This window comes from Paramormyrops kingsleyae, chromosome 16, assembly GCF_048594095.1.
Source record: "Paramormyrops kingsleyae isolate MSU_618 chromosome 16, PKINGS_0.4, whole genome shotgun sequence".
Lineage (NCBI taxonomy): Eukaryota > Metazoa > Chordata > Actinopteri > Osteoglossiformes > Mormyridae > Paramormyrops > Paramormyrops kingsleyae.
The window spans coordinates 29047540-29065203 of record NC_132812.1 but is presented as its reverse complement, the minus strand read 5'-3'; the positions used below and the strand labels follow the sequence as shown (position 1 = coordinate 29065203).

The 17664-nt window shown below is 41.4% G+C and overlaps 1 protein-coding gene across 1 annotated transcript; it reads right to left on the bottom strand.

Moving 5' to 3' along the window:
• Positions 1-3532: 3532 nt before the first annotated feature.
• On the bottom strand, positions 3533-15493 carry dis3 (DIS3 exosome endoribonuclease and 3'-5' exoribonuclease). Its single transcript, XM_072700575.1, has 21 exons — positions 15137-15493; positions 14857-15014; positions 14299-14492; positions 14115-14188; positions 13858-14025; positions 13300-13458; positions 12900-13013; positions 12605-12742; positions 12359-12505; positions 11013-11129; positions 10830-10931; positions 10614-10678; positions 9373-9457; positions 9169-9296; positions 8876-8962; positions 8580-8736; positions 7998-8212; positions 6494-6662; positions 4512-4670; positions 4198-4320; positions 3533-4035 (listed from the first exon to the last, which is right to left on the bottom strand). Exons 1-21 carry the CDS (start codon positions 15353-15355, stop codon positions 3967-3969), a joined length of 2847 nt encoding a protein of 948 aa, XP_072556676.1. The 5' UTR covers positions 15356-15493; the 3' UTR covers positions 3533-3966.
• Positions 15494-17664: the final 2171 nt, after the last annotated feature.

Below are 17664 nucleotides of genomic sequence, written 5' to 3'. Positions count from 1 at the left end.
ATGATTTATAGGGACCTAATCACATGTCAATTTAGTGCCCCATGGAGTCCCTACTACATGCCTGTTAAGTGCTCTATGGAGTCTGGACTACATGTCAATTAAGCGCTCTATGGAACCCTTACTATATGTCAATTAAGCGCTCAATGGAACCCTTACTATATGTCAATTAAGCGCTCTATGGAACCCTTACTATATGTCAATTAAATGATTTTCAGTGCCTTATGGAGAACACAGTACATGCCAGTTCAGTGCTTTATAGGGATCCAACTGCATATTTCCTTGGTGCTTCATGGAGACCCAATCAATGTCCATTCAGTGCTTCATGCAATTTCTAATTGATGCTACATTGATGAAATTACAAATAATAATTAAAAAAATTATGATGTTCTTCCATTTTTGATGGACCTAATAATACTAAAAACTCAAAACTTAAAAAAAAACTTAAAATCTCAAATAATAAAATCTACCACTGTGTACAAAAATTATATTATATAACAGACCATATGAAGACCATACAAAGCTGTGTCTCACCCAAAAGACTTAGGGTAAGGGTTTAAGGGTTTAGACTATAATAGAAAGAGCAGAAAATTATATTCATCCATCTATCTTGCAGCTTATCCTTGGCGGGGCATGAAGCAACCTACAGGGGGCAGGGGGCTGCCAACAACTCTGTGTCCGGCGTTAATGAGAAGGAAATCTTATAGCAATGCTGTCCAGAATATTTTTATTTAGACATTCAACTCTAATCCAATATTTTTATGTCCAAACATCTACAGAACATATAAATATATATAGTTGTGGTAAATTTAGTTGGTATCCTTACTGGGGATCCATTTTTTGTTGTAAATCAATTTTCAATTTATTATAGAAGACAAAGTTTATTAGAGTACCAATAAGTATGACTATAAAAGCGTTTACTCTTTATTATATAGAGCTATGATTATAATTCATAAACTACATGGACTTATTCTGTAGTTCAGTTTAAATGTCCATAAGGAAACAGAGACATCAACAAGAAGAAGTCTTCTTAGCAGAGATTCCCTCCAAAATTACCCGTGCGATACAATGATGCAAGAGTGATTATCATGCTACATAACTGTGATATGGAATCAGGACCAGCTCTAGCTGCACACAGAACAGGCAGTCGTTTAGGGCCTCTCATGTAAAGCCTTCCCTAGTGCCCCTGAATAGGTACAGTGTACTATAACGTAGACTTCAAACGATTATGTTGTGATTTTGCATGTTTTTGTTGTGCGAGGCTTTTAAATGGGATTTTCAGATAACTTCACTTTCCACATGCTATGCTAAATATTGTACATCAGCAGTCTGGGGCTGGGACAAAATCTGCTGTACAAATCAATCATGCATTATACTGTTGCTGGAGATCCTGCATTCAGCCGTGCTTAGGAGAACACTGCTCATTCATAGCTTAAACACATTACCGGGAAAAACATTACATACAGATACAATCTATATTTAGGCTATGTGTAACTGAAAGGAGATGATAAAGATTACAGTATGTGGAAATTCCTTCGTCAGGCCTCCTGAAAAGCAAACAATAGACCAGGGGAGAGGTTATTTGCCTTTGAATTCATTATGTTCCCAAGACGACCCTGTAACAAACAGTTAACACTACCCCGCTTCCTCAATTTAATTTGCTTGTGCCCTTCGAAGATATCTCCAAGTTATATCTTTTGTCGTTCTCAGTGTGCAGCTTTGTTACTTCTTCCTGCTGGATGAGTTTGTAAGAGATATGATCAAAGTCCTCTGCTGACTTTCAATGTGGAATTCATGCTCCCTACTATTGCACTTAGTACAGAACAGCTTGTAGAAATATGTATATATTTGTATGTAAAACGGAAGCAAAACACTGTTTGTGTTGTGCAAACTCTATCCAGCCGGGTCAGGAAGTGTCAGGAAAAGAACCGCTAAATATCCCAGAGGTCGCTCTCATCACACAATGCCTGATAAAACTGCTGATTGGAGTGATAGTTCTTGGATGTTTCCATAATGCCGTCACTGTGCTGTTACAAACACACTGGATTGTTAGACACAGCAGTACTTGCATATATACCTGAATTTAGGAGAATGGTTTCGTTTGAAGAGCACTTTGAAATAAACACAAAATATCTGCCCCTTCTGCATCGCCACTTTTCCTATTGCAGTTTTGGCATAAGAAATTAATTGGATTTTTTTTTTCAGTTTCACGAAAGCCACAGATGACAGGCTAGCAGACAACACAGAAAAAGTTTAGTAACTCATAAATGCATAAAATATATGCACAGTGTGGGTATGAGGGACGCCAAGTGTGTTTACGGCAGCCCCTGATGTGGTATCTCATAGTGATCTCACAGTCATCTGTGCATCTCACGTTTCTCTTCTATCTTTTCGGTTCGGTTCGGTTGCCAAGGGGACCAAAAATTTTTACACAGTTTCTCCAGATCGAATGGGGCCTGTGCCCCAAACCCCTGCGATGCTGAAGGGTCGGCTGTATATACAGAGGATTCAGCAGATGGGTACATTCAGCTAGCCTTGTTCAGGCTATGAACCCAGACCTAGGGTGGGTGGCCAGTCACTGAGAAGGGGTCCTGCGGTTAAACCCTTGATTGAATACAAATCTAATGGTGTATTTAACTGCTTTTTCACATCACTTTTCATTTTAAGCGCCAGATTAAAGCACAGAATATCACAGTATACCAGGTGTTACATTGTTTTGCAGTATCACTCAGGTAAAATATCACTGGAATGGATTTCATTCAGATTTGTTATCTACAAAGTCATAATTAACGTCAACAAACCTCCGATAAAGTTAAAACTAATCTACGCACTAACAATGACCCAGATTGGCTGGTTTATCATTTCAGCTCATATAATAATCAGTGTTTTCATGTTTGTTTTTTCCATTCCCCCTATATTAAAGCAATATAAGACAATTATGATAAAAGACTATGGTTAACTTTCTGATGTATCACTGAATATTAATAATATGAATTAAAATCTTTTTTTGCTGTAATAGACACAAAGAGAATCAAAGTATTTTGATCTTACAGTTTCTTAATATGACCCATTACCACATTATATCATACTGGAAGACATCCCACGACTACCACAGACGGGGGGGGGGAATAGATATACTATTTACAGATGATATATTAGATACCAATGAAAACTATCTATTAAAGCAGAAGTGTGTCCATTCATATTCCCTCCTGCTTTTGCAGTACAGGGTCATGGTCATCCTGAAACCAGCAGAATTTAACTTGAAATCTGACACAGTGTCATGGTGATAACAGCAATGGAATCCTCACCAAGCAGTAGGAAAATAAACATTATATTCCTTGAACTGATACATAGTGCACACTCGTCATGTGATTCAAGTGCTGGGATACAGTGCCACCTACTGGGAAGATGTGTGATGTGCAAAATATCGAACAGTACAGGAGTACAACAGCACTGTGAAGTATTAGCATTAATGATAGCAGTCCCAGTTAAATTCAGTAATGGAAAATTCAGAAGATTCATAACAAAATCCTTCAGTAAAGCTAGATTTATTAGTCAGATAATGTGTAACAAAGAGCATTGCTTTGATAAACCTGGATGTTGAAATGGAAAAAAAAAGATAAGGAATTTCTACAGTAAGTACAAAATTCTAAAATCTTGTCAAAAATATAAATTATAAAATAGATCACCATCAGGGGAAAAAAGTTCATAATGTCCTTAAAATACACAGGCAAAGGGATTTAATTGAAACATTTATTTTAAAGTCTTAAGCAGGTTTTTCCAGGCTCTAGACTTAAATTACTTAAACTTGTTCTTCTAAGGATCTGGCAAGGAGTCCTAGAAAAAATATATCATACTTAAAATGTACCAATTTGGGCTAAATGTTTTATAAAAAACTAACTGAGAATTAAGTATGGCAGAAAGGTGAGTAAATACACCAACCACTGATGTAACAGACCCCTGATCTCAGGGGTTAAGCCTGGCTTTCTTTGTCTGAGGCTCCATCTCAGGGGGATCAACACTGACTCCTGGAATCTAGGAAAGGACAAACCAAGTTCAAAAGATAAATAGGTTTGTTTTGACATTTGTACTCACTGTAGCACACACATTTACAGATGTGTATAATCCGAAGAGGCCACTCTGTGATACACACATACGGACCACAAAAAGGTATTTACGGTTTTAAGGAAAACTCACCACTGGCTCTATGATGGACATTCTTATTTTCTGGTGTTGAATGTTTGACGAATCTAAACTGATGGTTACTTTCACTCTGTCAAACAAGTGAAAAGTGTGGTTCTGCACGGTCAGCGTAGGCCCCTGGAAAACACGGTTAGTTACTGCCACACGCGGTAAACCAACGAAAGGTTACGCAGAATAACGACGTGAGGACGACACCTGCAGCTTTCATAAATCTACATGTAGGTAAAGGTAAACATGAAGCACTTACAAAGGTGAACGTTTTACCAGAATAGCAAAAGGAAATGGCCGACAACAATCACAACAGCTACCTCTTCGTTAAAAGTCAGAGGGGGCGTGATCTTGTCTTTGCTCTCGAAGAACACTGTACCCTCCAATCCAAACTTTGGGATGAGGACAATGATGGCATTCTTCCTCACAAAAAGGATGAAACCTTCTTCATTCAGAACCCCCCGGCTCTTGAAAAACAGCTGAAATAACAATTATAAAAAGGCAACTCAGACACAGCACCAATGTCCATCTGAAAGCTGACAGGCCTCAAAAGACAGAACAACAGTGAGAGTCAGTTCAGCTCACCAAGCATTATATGCCTGAGGCTACATACATGGAGAAAATACAAATGTGAGCGGCACTCGCCAATGGAAGCCTCGTCTATAGGTATACCTGAGTGTGGAGCACTGCCCAATGGAAGCCTCGTCTATAGGTACACCTGAGTGTGGAGCACTGCCCAATGGAAGCCTCGTCTATAGGTACAACACAGACCAGAATACCCTTGGATTTTTTATAAATGATACACTGCTTTGTTGTTACAAGAAAATATTAGAAATACTTCAAACAAATGTAACTGACTGGTTGCCAGTATTTTTAGCATTGCAGTAACACGTTATTCAGCCACAAAGGCTGAAACTATTAGTTTTGAAGAAGCCATATCAAGACTGTCTATGGTGCATTGAAATTCACTTTGCGTTGGAATTCTATTTACTAATGTCAGAACCTGATTTGCTCTTAATAAACTAAATGATCAGGTTGTGAGAGGTTTAAACTTTAATGCACTGTCTGCTCCTCGTTTCAATCTTCTGTTGTACTGTATCACAACTGATGTCAGAATTTTTGATAAATATTTGTTATTTTTATGCTTGTTAGAAAGACACAGCTAAAAATTGAAGAGGGCTCAAATCGAAATTTTGAGTGAAGAAGGGCTCTCTCATTGCCAAATACCCAGAGAGTTAAATGCTTCTAAGCATTAAGTGACCTACTGTTTACAGAGAAAAAGGCTGACAGAAAGCAACAGTGACCGGAAACAGTCTGGGGCAAGGAAAGTGACATCAAAGGCTGAAGATCAGCACTTAGTTGTGATGTGCAAAGGATTGGAAGATGACTAATGGTCTGAGGGCTGCGATTAATGTCAACAGAGGGAAACCGGTATCTCTTAAAACAGTCAAGCAAAGACTGAGAGCAGCTGGACTGCATGGTCGAGTTGCTGCCAGAAAACCTTTACTTTGTGGGGTTAACAAGAAAAAATTGACTACTATAGGCTAAACAACACAAACACTGGAGTATTCAGGACTGGGAGCAGGTCTTATGGACAGAGGAAGGTCCATCCATGGGAGAGTTGGCCAACAATTTTGAAAAGAGCATCTAGCAAATGAGACAGAACTGTTTGCATGTGTGAATAGGTGTTGGGAGGGTTTGGACACAAGTTATTCCTAAAAATTGCTGGAAAGGAGACTCTGAATTTGTGCTGCTCTGATAAAGGCAAGGGCTGGTTATCTTGATGAAACTCATACTTAAGCACTCGCATTCATTAAACAGCACAGTAATGCACAGCAAATGGTTATATTACACTTTAAAACCAGTCATCTGTTTTAAGTTTTTCTAATATTTTCTTGTAACACAAGTTTGAAAAAGCAGTATATAGCTTTTTTTTTTTTATTTTTTTAAATCATAGGGTGGGCCCAAACTTCTGGCCTGTAGTGTATACCTGAGTGTGGAGGACTTCCCAATGGAAGCCTCATCTATAGATATACCTATATATAGCTTTACCAAACTATATATAGGTCTACTTGAATGTGGAGGATACCCCAAAGGGAGCCTCGTCTACAGGTTTACCCGAGTGTGGAGGACACCTCAAAGGGAGCCTCGTCTACAGGTTTACCCGAGTGTGGAGGACACCCCAAAGGGAGCCTCGTCTACAGGTTTACCTGAGTGTGGAGGACACCCCAAAGGGAGCCTCGTCTACAGGTTTACCTGAGTGTGGAAGATACCCCAAAGGGAGCCTCGTCTACAGGTTTACCTGAGTGTGGAGTGCGACGGAGGCCCGCTGGGCATACTGAGCCATCTTATGCCTGTAGTTCAGGTTGTTGCACAGAGCCGAACGCTTATGTTTGTCCAGCAGGTCCGGGTCGGTGCAGTCTGCTCCAATGGCCACCGCCAACAGCCGGTGTACTATAATGTCAGCATATCTATGAAATAAACAGAAACAAGGGCTGATTTACACTTCTGCATTGTATCGACACCGTAAGTACTGCATAGCTGTGGACCTGAAGCCGTAGCCCACGCTGCAGTGTGAGAGGCACCTCCCCAGATACTTAACTAGACCACAAGAGCTGAGGTTGGTCTGCGTGGTACCATTAATTTTTTAAAGGGAGCAAAGAAAATGTACATCCCAGGTGTACTAATACTGCTGATTGAAACTAAAGCATTATTTATATCAAGCATTAAATAACCCACCCTATGCATCGTCTACAAAACAGGTCTACAAAGCATTCAGGATGACAGCGCCTATTTCACTTACCTCCAAGTTTATTTGTACTTTACAAGACTAAAAAAAAAAAGTGTGAAGAAGCATAGACACTTTAGAAGGGAAAATACATAAAAAGTGACTGCAGTGGCTTGACATTCTTCCAAATTTATCTACGGGAAGTTTGGAGCAGCACAAATATAACCAGGATTCGACAAATTGATACTTTGTTATATGTTTTTTTTCCCTAATTCAATTGCACAATTAAACATAAATGCGACATCCAAAACTATGTATCACCTAGCATTTTGGCGGCGTAATTGCTGAGTGACAGACACACCAGCGCACAAGTATAAATGCTCATAATGGCGTATACTGCTTGCACAGGTCACGGCGTAGGCTCGGTGCAGAGGTATAAATTAGCTTTAACACAGCAGTTCATTTTAATGTGAGACTCCAACCTGGGCCATTCTGAATACAGTATAAAAAAACCAAACAATTAAATCATTCAGGCTTCATTAACATGGTAGACATTCAAGGAGTCACATGGTACTGACATGTGGATTCCAAAAATCTTTTTTCATGATAGTTGGTTTAACATAACTGTGTTACTTAAGACAAGTCGGAGTACATTCACACTTAAACGTGTAACAAATGTATATTTTTTTTTTCCTTCCTGTTGATAGTCATTCCATTGTTAATTTATTTTTCTGCTCATTTCACAAAGTGAAATACAGCTGTATATATTTCCAGCATCTACAATAATTTTTAAACGATTTGCTGTATAAAACAAAATATTTGCCAGTCCTTACAAAACAACACTGATATAATGACTTAAATCATGTTATTCATTAAGGTGATCAAAGTGCAAGAAACAGATCAGTTGGAACAATTAGAAATAAGCCGAGTTGGAACAATATCAGCATTCCTTTGACATCCATTTCATACTATTTTTATTAGTCCGCCTAATAAAAGTACTGGCGGAGAATTAGTGGCCCTAGGAGATAAGGGACACTGCGGCATAAGTGGGAGGGGACAGAGAGGACTGGGCGCTGACCTCCTGATGGGCGAGGTGAAGTGGGTGTAGATGGGTGATGCCAGGCCATAGTGGTGAAAGTCGCTGTCCATTCCAGAGCAGAAGTAGACAGCCTGCATCATGCAGCGAGTGGCCAGGATACGCAGCAGAGTGTTGAAATACGGGAAGTCCTTAATCTGGGCCCGGTCCAGGGAGTCAGCCAGGGCTTTGGCGGAGTCCATCTGGACCACAACGTCCTGCACAGACACAACAGCACCAAGATGCAAGAAACAACACTAACTGAACACATCGAAAATCTCATTTTGATCCAGAAGTTTGTGTCCCAGACCTGCTGCTTAACAATCAAAACAGATATCAACCAAACCATTTACACAACACACTTTAATCCAAAGCAACATACAACTGAGAGAGCAGAGTCAGACAATCCTTGGAGCGACCGGAGGTTAAGGATATCGCTCAAGGGCCCAGCGATCCAATCACAGGCACAGCACCCTAACCCAACGTGTCACAAAGCCTCACCAATCTATCATTTTGTTTTGACAGCACAATCTGATCTGACTGCTAAAGAATTTCAGCGACCGCACAGCTTGGGAGAGATCATACTCTTGACTTGGCAGCCTTGTTCAGGATGTCATAGTTGGACAGCGGTGGAGCTGGATGCTTCCTGAGCAGAGCACACTCAGAAAACTCGTCGTAGATCTTCTGCGCTACCGATATGTTGGCCAGCAACATGAACTCTTCAACCATGGAGTTGGTCTCCCTACGAACAAAACAGAAATAGTCCTTACTTTGAAAATGTGAAATAGAAAACGGGATACCAATGGCCATAAAGTTAAGAGAAGAACTCCATAGGTTCTTTAAGCAGAATAAAATCCATCCATCCAATAGGAAAAGCTCACTTGAGTTCTTTGGTTTGGAGATCTACTGGGTCATGGGTCTCACTGTCCATGTGGAAGCGAACTTCAGGAGAAGACAGGGTCAGTGCACTGCAATTCAGAACAGCTCAGCATTACGATCAATGTAACACAATAACAATGAATGTAGAAACACATTATACTATTTTTTATCCAAAACTCATTTCAGCATGATCATGTGGACAAATGATGAACATTCTCCAAAGTTCACTGAAACATTCTGACATTGTAAGTTGCTACAATGTAGAGTGGGCCAGTTAAAGAATAATATCACATACCCCTTTTCAATTCTCTTCTTTTTAAGGATCTTTGCCAGCCTGTTTAGCCCCCGCAGGCTCTTGGTGATGTCATCATTCATGTTGGAATCGTCTATCCTCATCTGTGCCTCGGCGTATGTGAGCGAGGCCTAGCGCAAAGACGACATCATCGTCACCGTTCCATTCGCACTCTCGGAATAAGAAGGGAAGACTGGCACTGCATACCTTGGAGTTTATTACGCTTTTTGTAAATCTTGTGTGGAGAATTTCAGCGTCCTGGTTCACTTCCCATATGCAGGAAAACGCCAGTCTGTGGAACGAACCAGAGAGAGTCCGAACCATCGCATTACAGCACAGCTTTCAGTAACGGTGTAATGCGAGCCCTTACCATCGCATTACAGCACAGCTTTCAGTAACGGTGTAATGCGAGCCCTTACCATCGCATTACAGCGCAGCTTTCAGTAACGGTGTAATGCGAGCCCTTACCATCGCATTACAGCGCAGCTTTCAGTAACGGTGTAATGCGAGCCCTTACCATCGCATTACAGCACAGCTTTCAGTAACGGTGTAATGCGAGCCCTTACCATCGCATTACAGCACAGCTTTCAGTAACGGTGTAATGCGAACCCTTACCATCGCATTACAGCGCAGCTTTCAGTAACGGTGTAATGCGAGCCCTTACCATCGCATTACAGCGCAGCTTTCAGTAACGGTGTAATGCGAGCCCTTACCATCGCATTACAGCGCAGCTTTCAGTAACGGTGTAATGCGAGCCCTTACCATCGCATTACAGCATAGCTTTCAGTAACGGTGTAATGCGAGCCCTTACCATCGCATTACAGCGCAGCTTTCAGTAACGGTGTAATGCGAGCCCTTACCATCGCATTACAGCGCAGCTTTCAGTAACGGTGTAATGCGAGCCCTTACCATCGCATTACAGCGCAGATTTCAGTAACGGTGTAATGCGAGCCCTTACCATCGCATTACAGCGCAGCTTTAAGTAACGGTGTAATGCGAGCCCTTACCATCGCATTACAGCACAGCTTTCAGTAACGGTGTAATGCGAGCCCTCACCATCGCATTACAGCACAGCTTTCAGTAACGGTGTAATGCGAGCCCTCACCATCGCATTACAGCGCAGCTTTCAGTAACGGTGTAATGCGAGCCCTTACCATCGCATTACAGCGCAGCTTTCAGTAACGGTGTAATGCGAGCCCTTACCATCGCATTACAGCGCAGCTTTCAGTAACGGTGTAATGCGAGCCCTTACCATCGCATTACAGCGCAGCTTTCAGTAACGGTGTAATGCGAGCCCTTACCATCGCATTACAGCACAGCTTTCAGTAACGGTGTAATGCGAGCCCTTACCATCGCATTACAGCGCAGCTTTCAGTAACGGTGTAATGCGAGCCCTTACCATCGCATTACAGCACAGCTTTCATTAACGGTGTAATGCGAGCCCTTACCTGTCCACATTGCACCGCAGGGAGCACAGATTGGAGCTCAGCAACTCGGGCACCATATCGATTCTCTGTGAAATAAGACCAAGAGTTAAGAAATAAGAAATTATTTGAATAAATTATACTTAAGTTCACCAGAGAATATTTATCATGACTTCTGAAATCGCTGAAACACAAGTTTCCATGAAGGTCCGACTGAACATAGGAACTGAGTGGTCCTACCTTTTCACAGAGATACACAGTAGTGCCCCTGCTGGCTGCTTCCTGGTCCAGTGCAGTGCCAGGCCTGATGAAATGGCTGACATCAGCTATATGAACACCAACCTGGAACATGCAGACACCCCATGGTGATACATCATCAATCAGTGCATGACACCCCCCCCCCCCCCAACAACAGCACCACACCTCCAGATTCCCGGTCTCCAGCTCTCGACAGTGAAGGGCGTCGTCAATGTCCGTACATCCGGGAGGGTCCACACTGCACACACACAAGTTCCTCAGGTCAACACGGTGTTTCATGTCCTGGAGGGAAACAAATAGTGAATAAATTTGTAACAGAAGGTAAGAACTATATTGATCTCCGTAGGCAAACTGTAATTCGCACATACTCCACATGGCTCACTGACACACATATCTATAAAGGTGAAAGGCATTGAGTTTAAGGTCCTTGCCAAGAGCCTAACTGTTATTAACCCTTTGGGGTCTAGGGGTAGGAAACACACTTTCACTGACTGGGGCATGATCACACATTTCTTCAAATATCATAAACTTAATTCATGGCAAATAAATTATTTCTTATATATTTGTTTTGCCATTACACTCATCTTTATTTTAATATATATTGTAAATATGTCAGATTTTTGTTAAGTTTGAAATTTGACATCAAAGTATAGACATTGCAAAATGCAGTTTGGAACACTTGCAGAAACATTATAAAAGTACATAGTAAGCAATGCTGGCAGTTTGTTTTGATCCCAGATATCTGATCACCAAAGTCTTGGCTACATGAAGATGACTAAATGGTGTAGATGCAACATTCATTTGGATAAATAAATAAGAAAAACCTAACTCATGTCACTATTTATGGCTCCTTTCATTGAATATGTAGCAACTTTCATGTGTATGAATGAGCCATTGTCACCTGGCCACGTCCCCAACCCCCTTTTATGGCGCTGAAGAGGATGTATCTGCATCGCGTTTCACCGTTGCGCTGTTAATCAAATTACCATGCGAATGCGATTTGAATACGCGCTAATGCGGCTATTTAGAATGTGAATAGCGATCTTCAGGTGAGAGCGGTACTACACGCCCCCGATGCAGGTAAAACAAAGTAAGATGACATGGTTTACTTTTCTGCCGATTTACCCTAATTAAAAAAACTTTAATACTTCCGACAATGGACGTTTTGAAAAGAAGACAGATTACGGATTTAGCCACGGTTTTTTCATGATTCTACATTAAGATTTCAGCGAGATATAAACTGAAATAGACGCGAAAAGTACGCGATGTTGCCGACGACATACTCGACCCCAGAGAGTTAATACCTTAGGAGCCATGGGATTCAAACCGGCAACCTTCTGGACACAGGCAGGTTGCAAACCCACACACCACCTGTATGACTACATTTTTCTCCATTTTTACTCGAACACAAGTCAGACCATTTGGTCGGTTTCAGGGGCTTAACCTTCAATGCTCAGTATTACTCAGAACGTCTCACTGCCTGCTGTGTACAAATGAACGGGTCTTATTACCTCTTCTGTGATGGCCCAAGGCATTTTGGGAAGGAAGCTGAGGACAAGCTGAGAGAAGGCCTGATGAGGAACGTCATGCTCCAGCAGCAGCACCTCCGTCTCAGTCTCCTTATCCCCGGCGTTACCCAACGCCTTCACGAAGTGACCCTGAAACAACCAACAGAACCTCTCACCTCAGCCCTTCCTTTATCAAAGGTGCTTTTTCCTTTGGTAGCTATTACAGCAGATGAGAGACGTCACTCTTACGTTGGGGTATCTAGAATGCTTGGGCCAGCCATCAATGGCCACCATGATCCTCTGACCCGCCAAGGTTGCCGCCTGCCGGGTTTCTACTCTGATCCTGGGAATACGACGGTCAGCCGGTGTAAATAAATGTCTTGTTGCCTGTAAAGACAAATAAATACAGCATATAAATATATGCAAATATAAACACGCACAGCTCAGGCAGATTTGTCAGTGCAAAGAGGGAAGTCTGAACAGCAGGAAATCACTGAATTTAATTTTCAGTAATAACTTAAGTATTACTACATTTCTGCATCACCTCTTTGATGTGGGACTGAGAAAGCATCCCACAGAACGGTCTCCAGTTTCGTTTAATAATGCCCACCACCTTTCCGGTAGGTTTCAACAGGGCGTTGCTGGCAGCACAGTTCAGCTGAGAAGGAAACGTTAAAGCATGATTTAAACACACGAGACTAAAGATATACAACCAAATAAGTCAGGAAGACACCAACATCAGTGCTACACCTCGAGCAACTTCAACCGTGAAGCAAATTCAGTGTAAATTAGTTACGAACAGGTCCGATGTAATCATTCAGGCAGTTTCGGCTGGTCATTTTAGAGTATGAAAGACAAGTGGCTCGTTCCTTTAAGGCACAAACCACCACAGCCAGCCTCCAGCACAGCGCCGCGCTCTAACACTCAGGCAGGCGGCCTCTCACCACATTCTCCTCTTCCAGGTTCTCAGAGTCAGCCTTGGGGCCCTCGTCCAGGAGAACCAAGGAGGAGGGGGAGGCCCAGGCCTCCCGCGGCAGCAGCTCCATCGCCACCACATCCTGGTGCACGGCCCGGTTCAGGTTCTGCAGGCCTTGGATCAGAACCTGAGGCAGGTTCCAGAGGAAAGCAGAGGAGCAACTGGAGGTTAATGATCTTCAGTCAGTAAATTGATGGTCCCTGTCCAAGTGGACCCTACAGAACAAGCCATCGTGGACATGATGACCACATGCTGTGTTCCATGTACCTACGAGGTTGGAAGTAGGACCACCTCAGTTAACGGTCTTCCAGTACAAGTTGGAAAGCCAATCACCAATACCAGTTGATGATAACGCATCACGCAGCACGTTGCTTATACAGACACAGTAGCAACATGTCCGCAGATAGCGGCTGGACAGTCGTGTGTATGACCGGCACAAATAATACATAAGTGGTAATAAACACACGACTTGCTACTTGAAACTTCCGACTTTCCAGAACTAACCAATAGATCTCAAAAAACTTGCCTCTGTACTATCTTCTCCGTCGCCTTGGATGAAGACAGTGGCCTCAAGGTAATTATCCCTGCTAGCGCGGAACGTTCCTTGGAGGAGACTCCCACTCTTGATCCCGGCCTGGATGCGGGAGAGGGGAAGATGCTCCGGGAAGAGAACTTTACCGGTTGTGATTTCATTCTGCAGAAAAGTAAAAGTATTCAGATCCGTGAGTGAGAGACTTACTACTATCAGAAGCTGAGCAACGCACTGATAGCCTGGATACATACGATGTCATCTGAACTTAAAGCAAGTCGGTCCACCAGCTCAGGATTAGCAATCAAACTCTTTATATACTCTTCACCTGTAGTCATTAAAAGTCAAAAAAAAAAAAAAACATTTTTTTAAGGATGAACTAGCAGAGAAAACCAAAGACACCAGCAACATTGTGGAATGCTTGTAGGCATGCCTTACATTTATATGCACTCAGACCACACTCCTCCGCTTTCTGCTTGTTCGCTTTGTCATTCGTAAGTAAAATTATTTTCAGGTCTTGAGCATCTGGGGCCTTTTTCAAGTGTTCACTGTACCACTGCGCTGCAGTGCGGATTGCTCTGTCATTTCTGTCATTTGCACTCTCTCCCTGTTCTCGCTCGATGAACGTTTCCCTGTAAACAAATTATTGTAGGAATGTGAGAATATACATATGAAAATGTATCAGCCCAGTCTAATACAACTGCCATACAGAAAAGGGACGTAGCAAACACTGGCTGGAATGGATCATAAGAAGGGCATGTCCAAGCAGGCATCATTTTGCATCAGTACTCGATAGAATAAAAAAATTAAACTAGGAATACTCTGACAATGAATTAAAAGAAACACATCTGCTGAAATCAGCATATTACTGTTCACATAAGTGGTTTTCATTCATCAATAAAACACAAGATTAGGCTAATGTGTTAGTTACTGTGTAAAAAACGAACATTACTAATGTCCGGTAAAGGATGAAAAAGACACGAGTGCTACAAATACCTGTGATGTTCATTAGTAAAAGTGTAGAAATGTTTTGCTGCAGTATGGATGACGTCTTTGATTCTTTTGTAGACTGGGGCACTTCTATGTCTGATCTCTTGCAGAACTGTTTGCAGAACTATCACGTTCTTGATCAAAGGATCTTCAAGAATATCAATCTAAAGTAAACAGCGGGAACTTAAAATCAATTCACGTACTGAGATAGCATAGCTATAATAATTTAAGTCTTAAAAATTTATCAAACACAAACAGAAACACACACGCACGAAGATTGCAATACCTGATGTAATACAACGTTTGTGTCTGGAATTATGTAGTGAGGGGACGAACACAAGTCGCTTTCGATAACGGCTTCTTTCTGCAGCACGGTTGAATCATGTTTGCATTCAACACAAAATTCACTTCCACACCAAATGTCATCTCTCAGATAATGCTCACGGACTATCTTCATAACCCCACCGGAACGGGTTTTTTTCACAAATGTTTTTGACTTAAGCATTCTGCAGCTTACTAATTTCCCCTGTTTTTAAGATAATACATAAGTTTTCTTGCCTGGTACATACACAGCAACAAGCACTCTTGAATTAGGAATAGGAAAGGCACGTGTAGGTTGCTGTCCGAAATATGTTCTTTCCGGAGTTTTCCTACGCGGCAGTAGACTGCATATATTATAAAGAATGTTAGCCGTACTATAAATGTTTCAGTAGAATGTTGTAATATAATTTTATTAGAAAATACATAATTTGTATTTCTATGTTTAATGGACTAGTTTTTATATTTCTACCATGCTTTTGTATCATTCACTCTTCTATGTTCAGTCGGCCAACTTTATGTAGAACGACAAAAAAAAACTACGCACGGTAAGTGTAGCGCCTCTAGTGATTAGACTGAATCATCACACATAGCGGCAGGTCTCTTCTTTCAGGTTGCGCGTTCACTTATCGGTCTTCTTTGTTTCTGCTTTTTTGTGGTTCCAAATATTTTTTTATGTGTTCTTACATTCATGTATTGGAAAGCAGATTGGTTATGTGTCGATGTGTTGAATATGTAATATCCCCTCCAATAAAAACAAAATGCCTTATAGAGAGAAAGCTTCCAATAATCTTACCTAAATCTTAAATAATGAGGAAGAATGAAATATGGAAAGATCGAGCTCTCTTCTGAAATTCTATTTTTTTCTTGTAATGAACATGATATGGAGTCTGCAACATATATGAAAGTTATCGATTAGTTTAAAAATAAAAAGAAACATGCATTGAATTCCACATTTAATTTCAAATAGCATCAAATAGCAACGTCACCGTGACCCTATATTGAATAATTAGTACGTACGATCCATAATAAGAAAAATAAATACACAGTTTACTCCTAATTTACAGTATATACAGCAACCATATGCTTCCCCCCCATTTCTCCAGTCACCCTATATACAATTAACACCACTTCATTCTTATGCTGGTCATGCTTAAATGATTTTTAAAGTTAAATATAAAGAATCATTCCTTTAACAGAGTTATTTCTTTACAGAGTTTTTCTACGAACATAGACACTCAGAGGGAGACAGTCAAGTGCAACGCTCAGACTGTCAGGTAATGATTTGAGCAGAAATATGTTAAGTTTCGAGATTACTTTTTAACTATATACTAGTTAAAAGGGAGGTGTGTGGCTCAGCGAACTGTGCCTGTGATCAGGAGGTTGCTGGTTCAAGCCTTAGCAGAATAATCATGTCTCAGTCGGGCCCCTGAGCGAGGCCCTTAACCCCCAACCCCAGGGGTGCTGCACCCTAGCTGACCCCCATGCTGTGACCCCCCCAAAACTTGGTTATGGAGAGTGAGATGGGCTAGGTGCAAGGGCGGATTAACGCACAGGGTAGATATGGCTTAAGCCTAGGGGCCCCACGTGTGCCAGCCTGCAAGGGGGCCCCCATTGGCGCGGAGGGGGGTGGGGTTGGGGGGCCCACAGACTACTGTAGCCTAGGGGCCTCTATACACCTTAATCCGCCCCTGGCTAGGTGATAAGAGAATCCCCTTATGGGAATGAATCCCTTTATGGGAATGAACACCACGTCACTATTCTGTTATAATGAATCTGCTCCTTCCGCTGTGTGTTAATATAGCTATGTGCAAATATTAATCTGCACACATTTATTTTTTGTAAAATGCTTTTATTAAATATAATTAGCAAAACAGTCCTTGTCCTGTAGTTTGTTATTGATTATAACCATAAGCCTTGCTGCCAGTGAATTTTACTCTGTACAGTTGATAAATCGATTGAACTAGTGGAAAAACTGCACTGTACAGTACAGATTTACAAACTATATATTTTAAAATGGTTTAAAGAGTGTTTATGTTTCCCAAATATTTGTGTCATTGTGATTTAATCACTCCGTTTCATCATCATCTTCGTCATCATTATTATTATTATTTTTAATATTAAAATTATTAGGTGTGGTCAAGATGAAGCTGACTCCTGCTTACAGTACAGACAGCATTCCACGAGAATGTCCTGTCTCCAGTTCCTCATACAGGAAAAATCTCAATTTTTACAGGTTCCTTTCAGTCTGAAATCTTCCATGCCTTTAAAAATGGAGGGGGTGGGATGCAAAACATTCTCACTCATACTTTAAGATTGCAACACCAGATTGGATCTGAAAATAGAGTGTTAGAGCCAAGGCAGTGTAACTTACGGGCTGGAAAACATTTTAGCTGACTTTCTGCACATTTTATCATTACTCGCAAAAACACAGAGTGTGGGATTCTAGAATTCTGTGAAGTGGTTATTAGGAATGTGACAGCACACAATTAAACT

Coding starts and splice junctions, on each gene's coding strand:
- dis3 (XM_072700575.1), bottom strand. CDS start 15,355: ATGCTTAAGTCAAAAACATTTGTGAAAAAAACCCGTTCCGGTGGGGTT. Junction 15,015..15,136: donor CAAACGTTGTATTACATCAG/GTATTGCAATCT, acceptor TGTTTACTTTAG/ATTGATATTCTTGAAGATCC. Junction 8,213..8,579: donor ACAAGGCTGCCAAGTCAAGA/GTATGATCTCTC, acceptor GTGTCTGTGCAG/GACGTTGTGGTCCAGATGGA.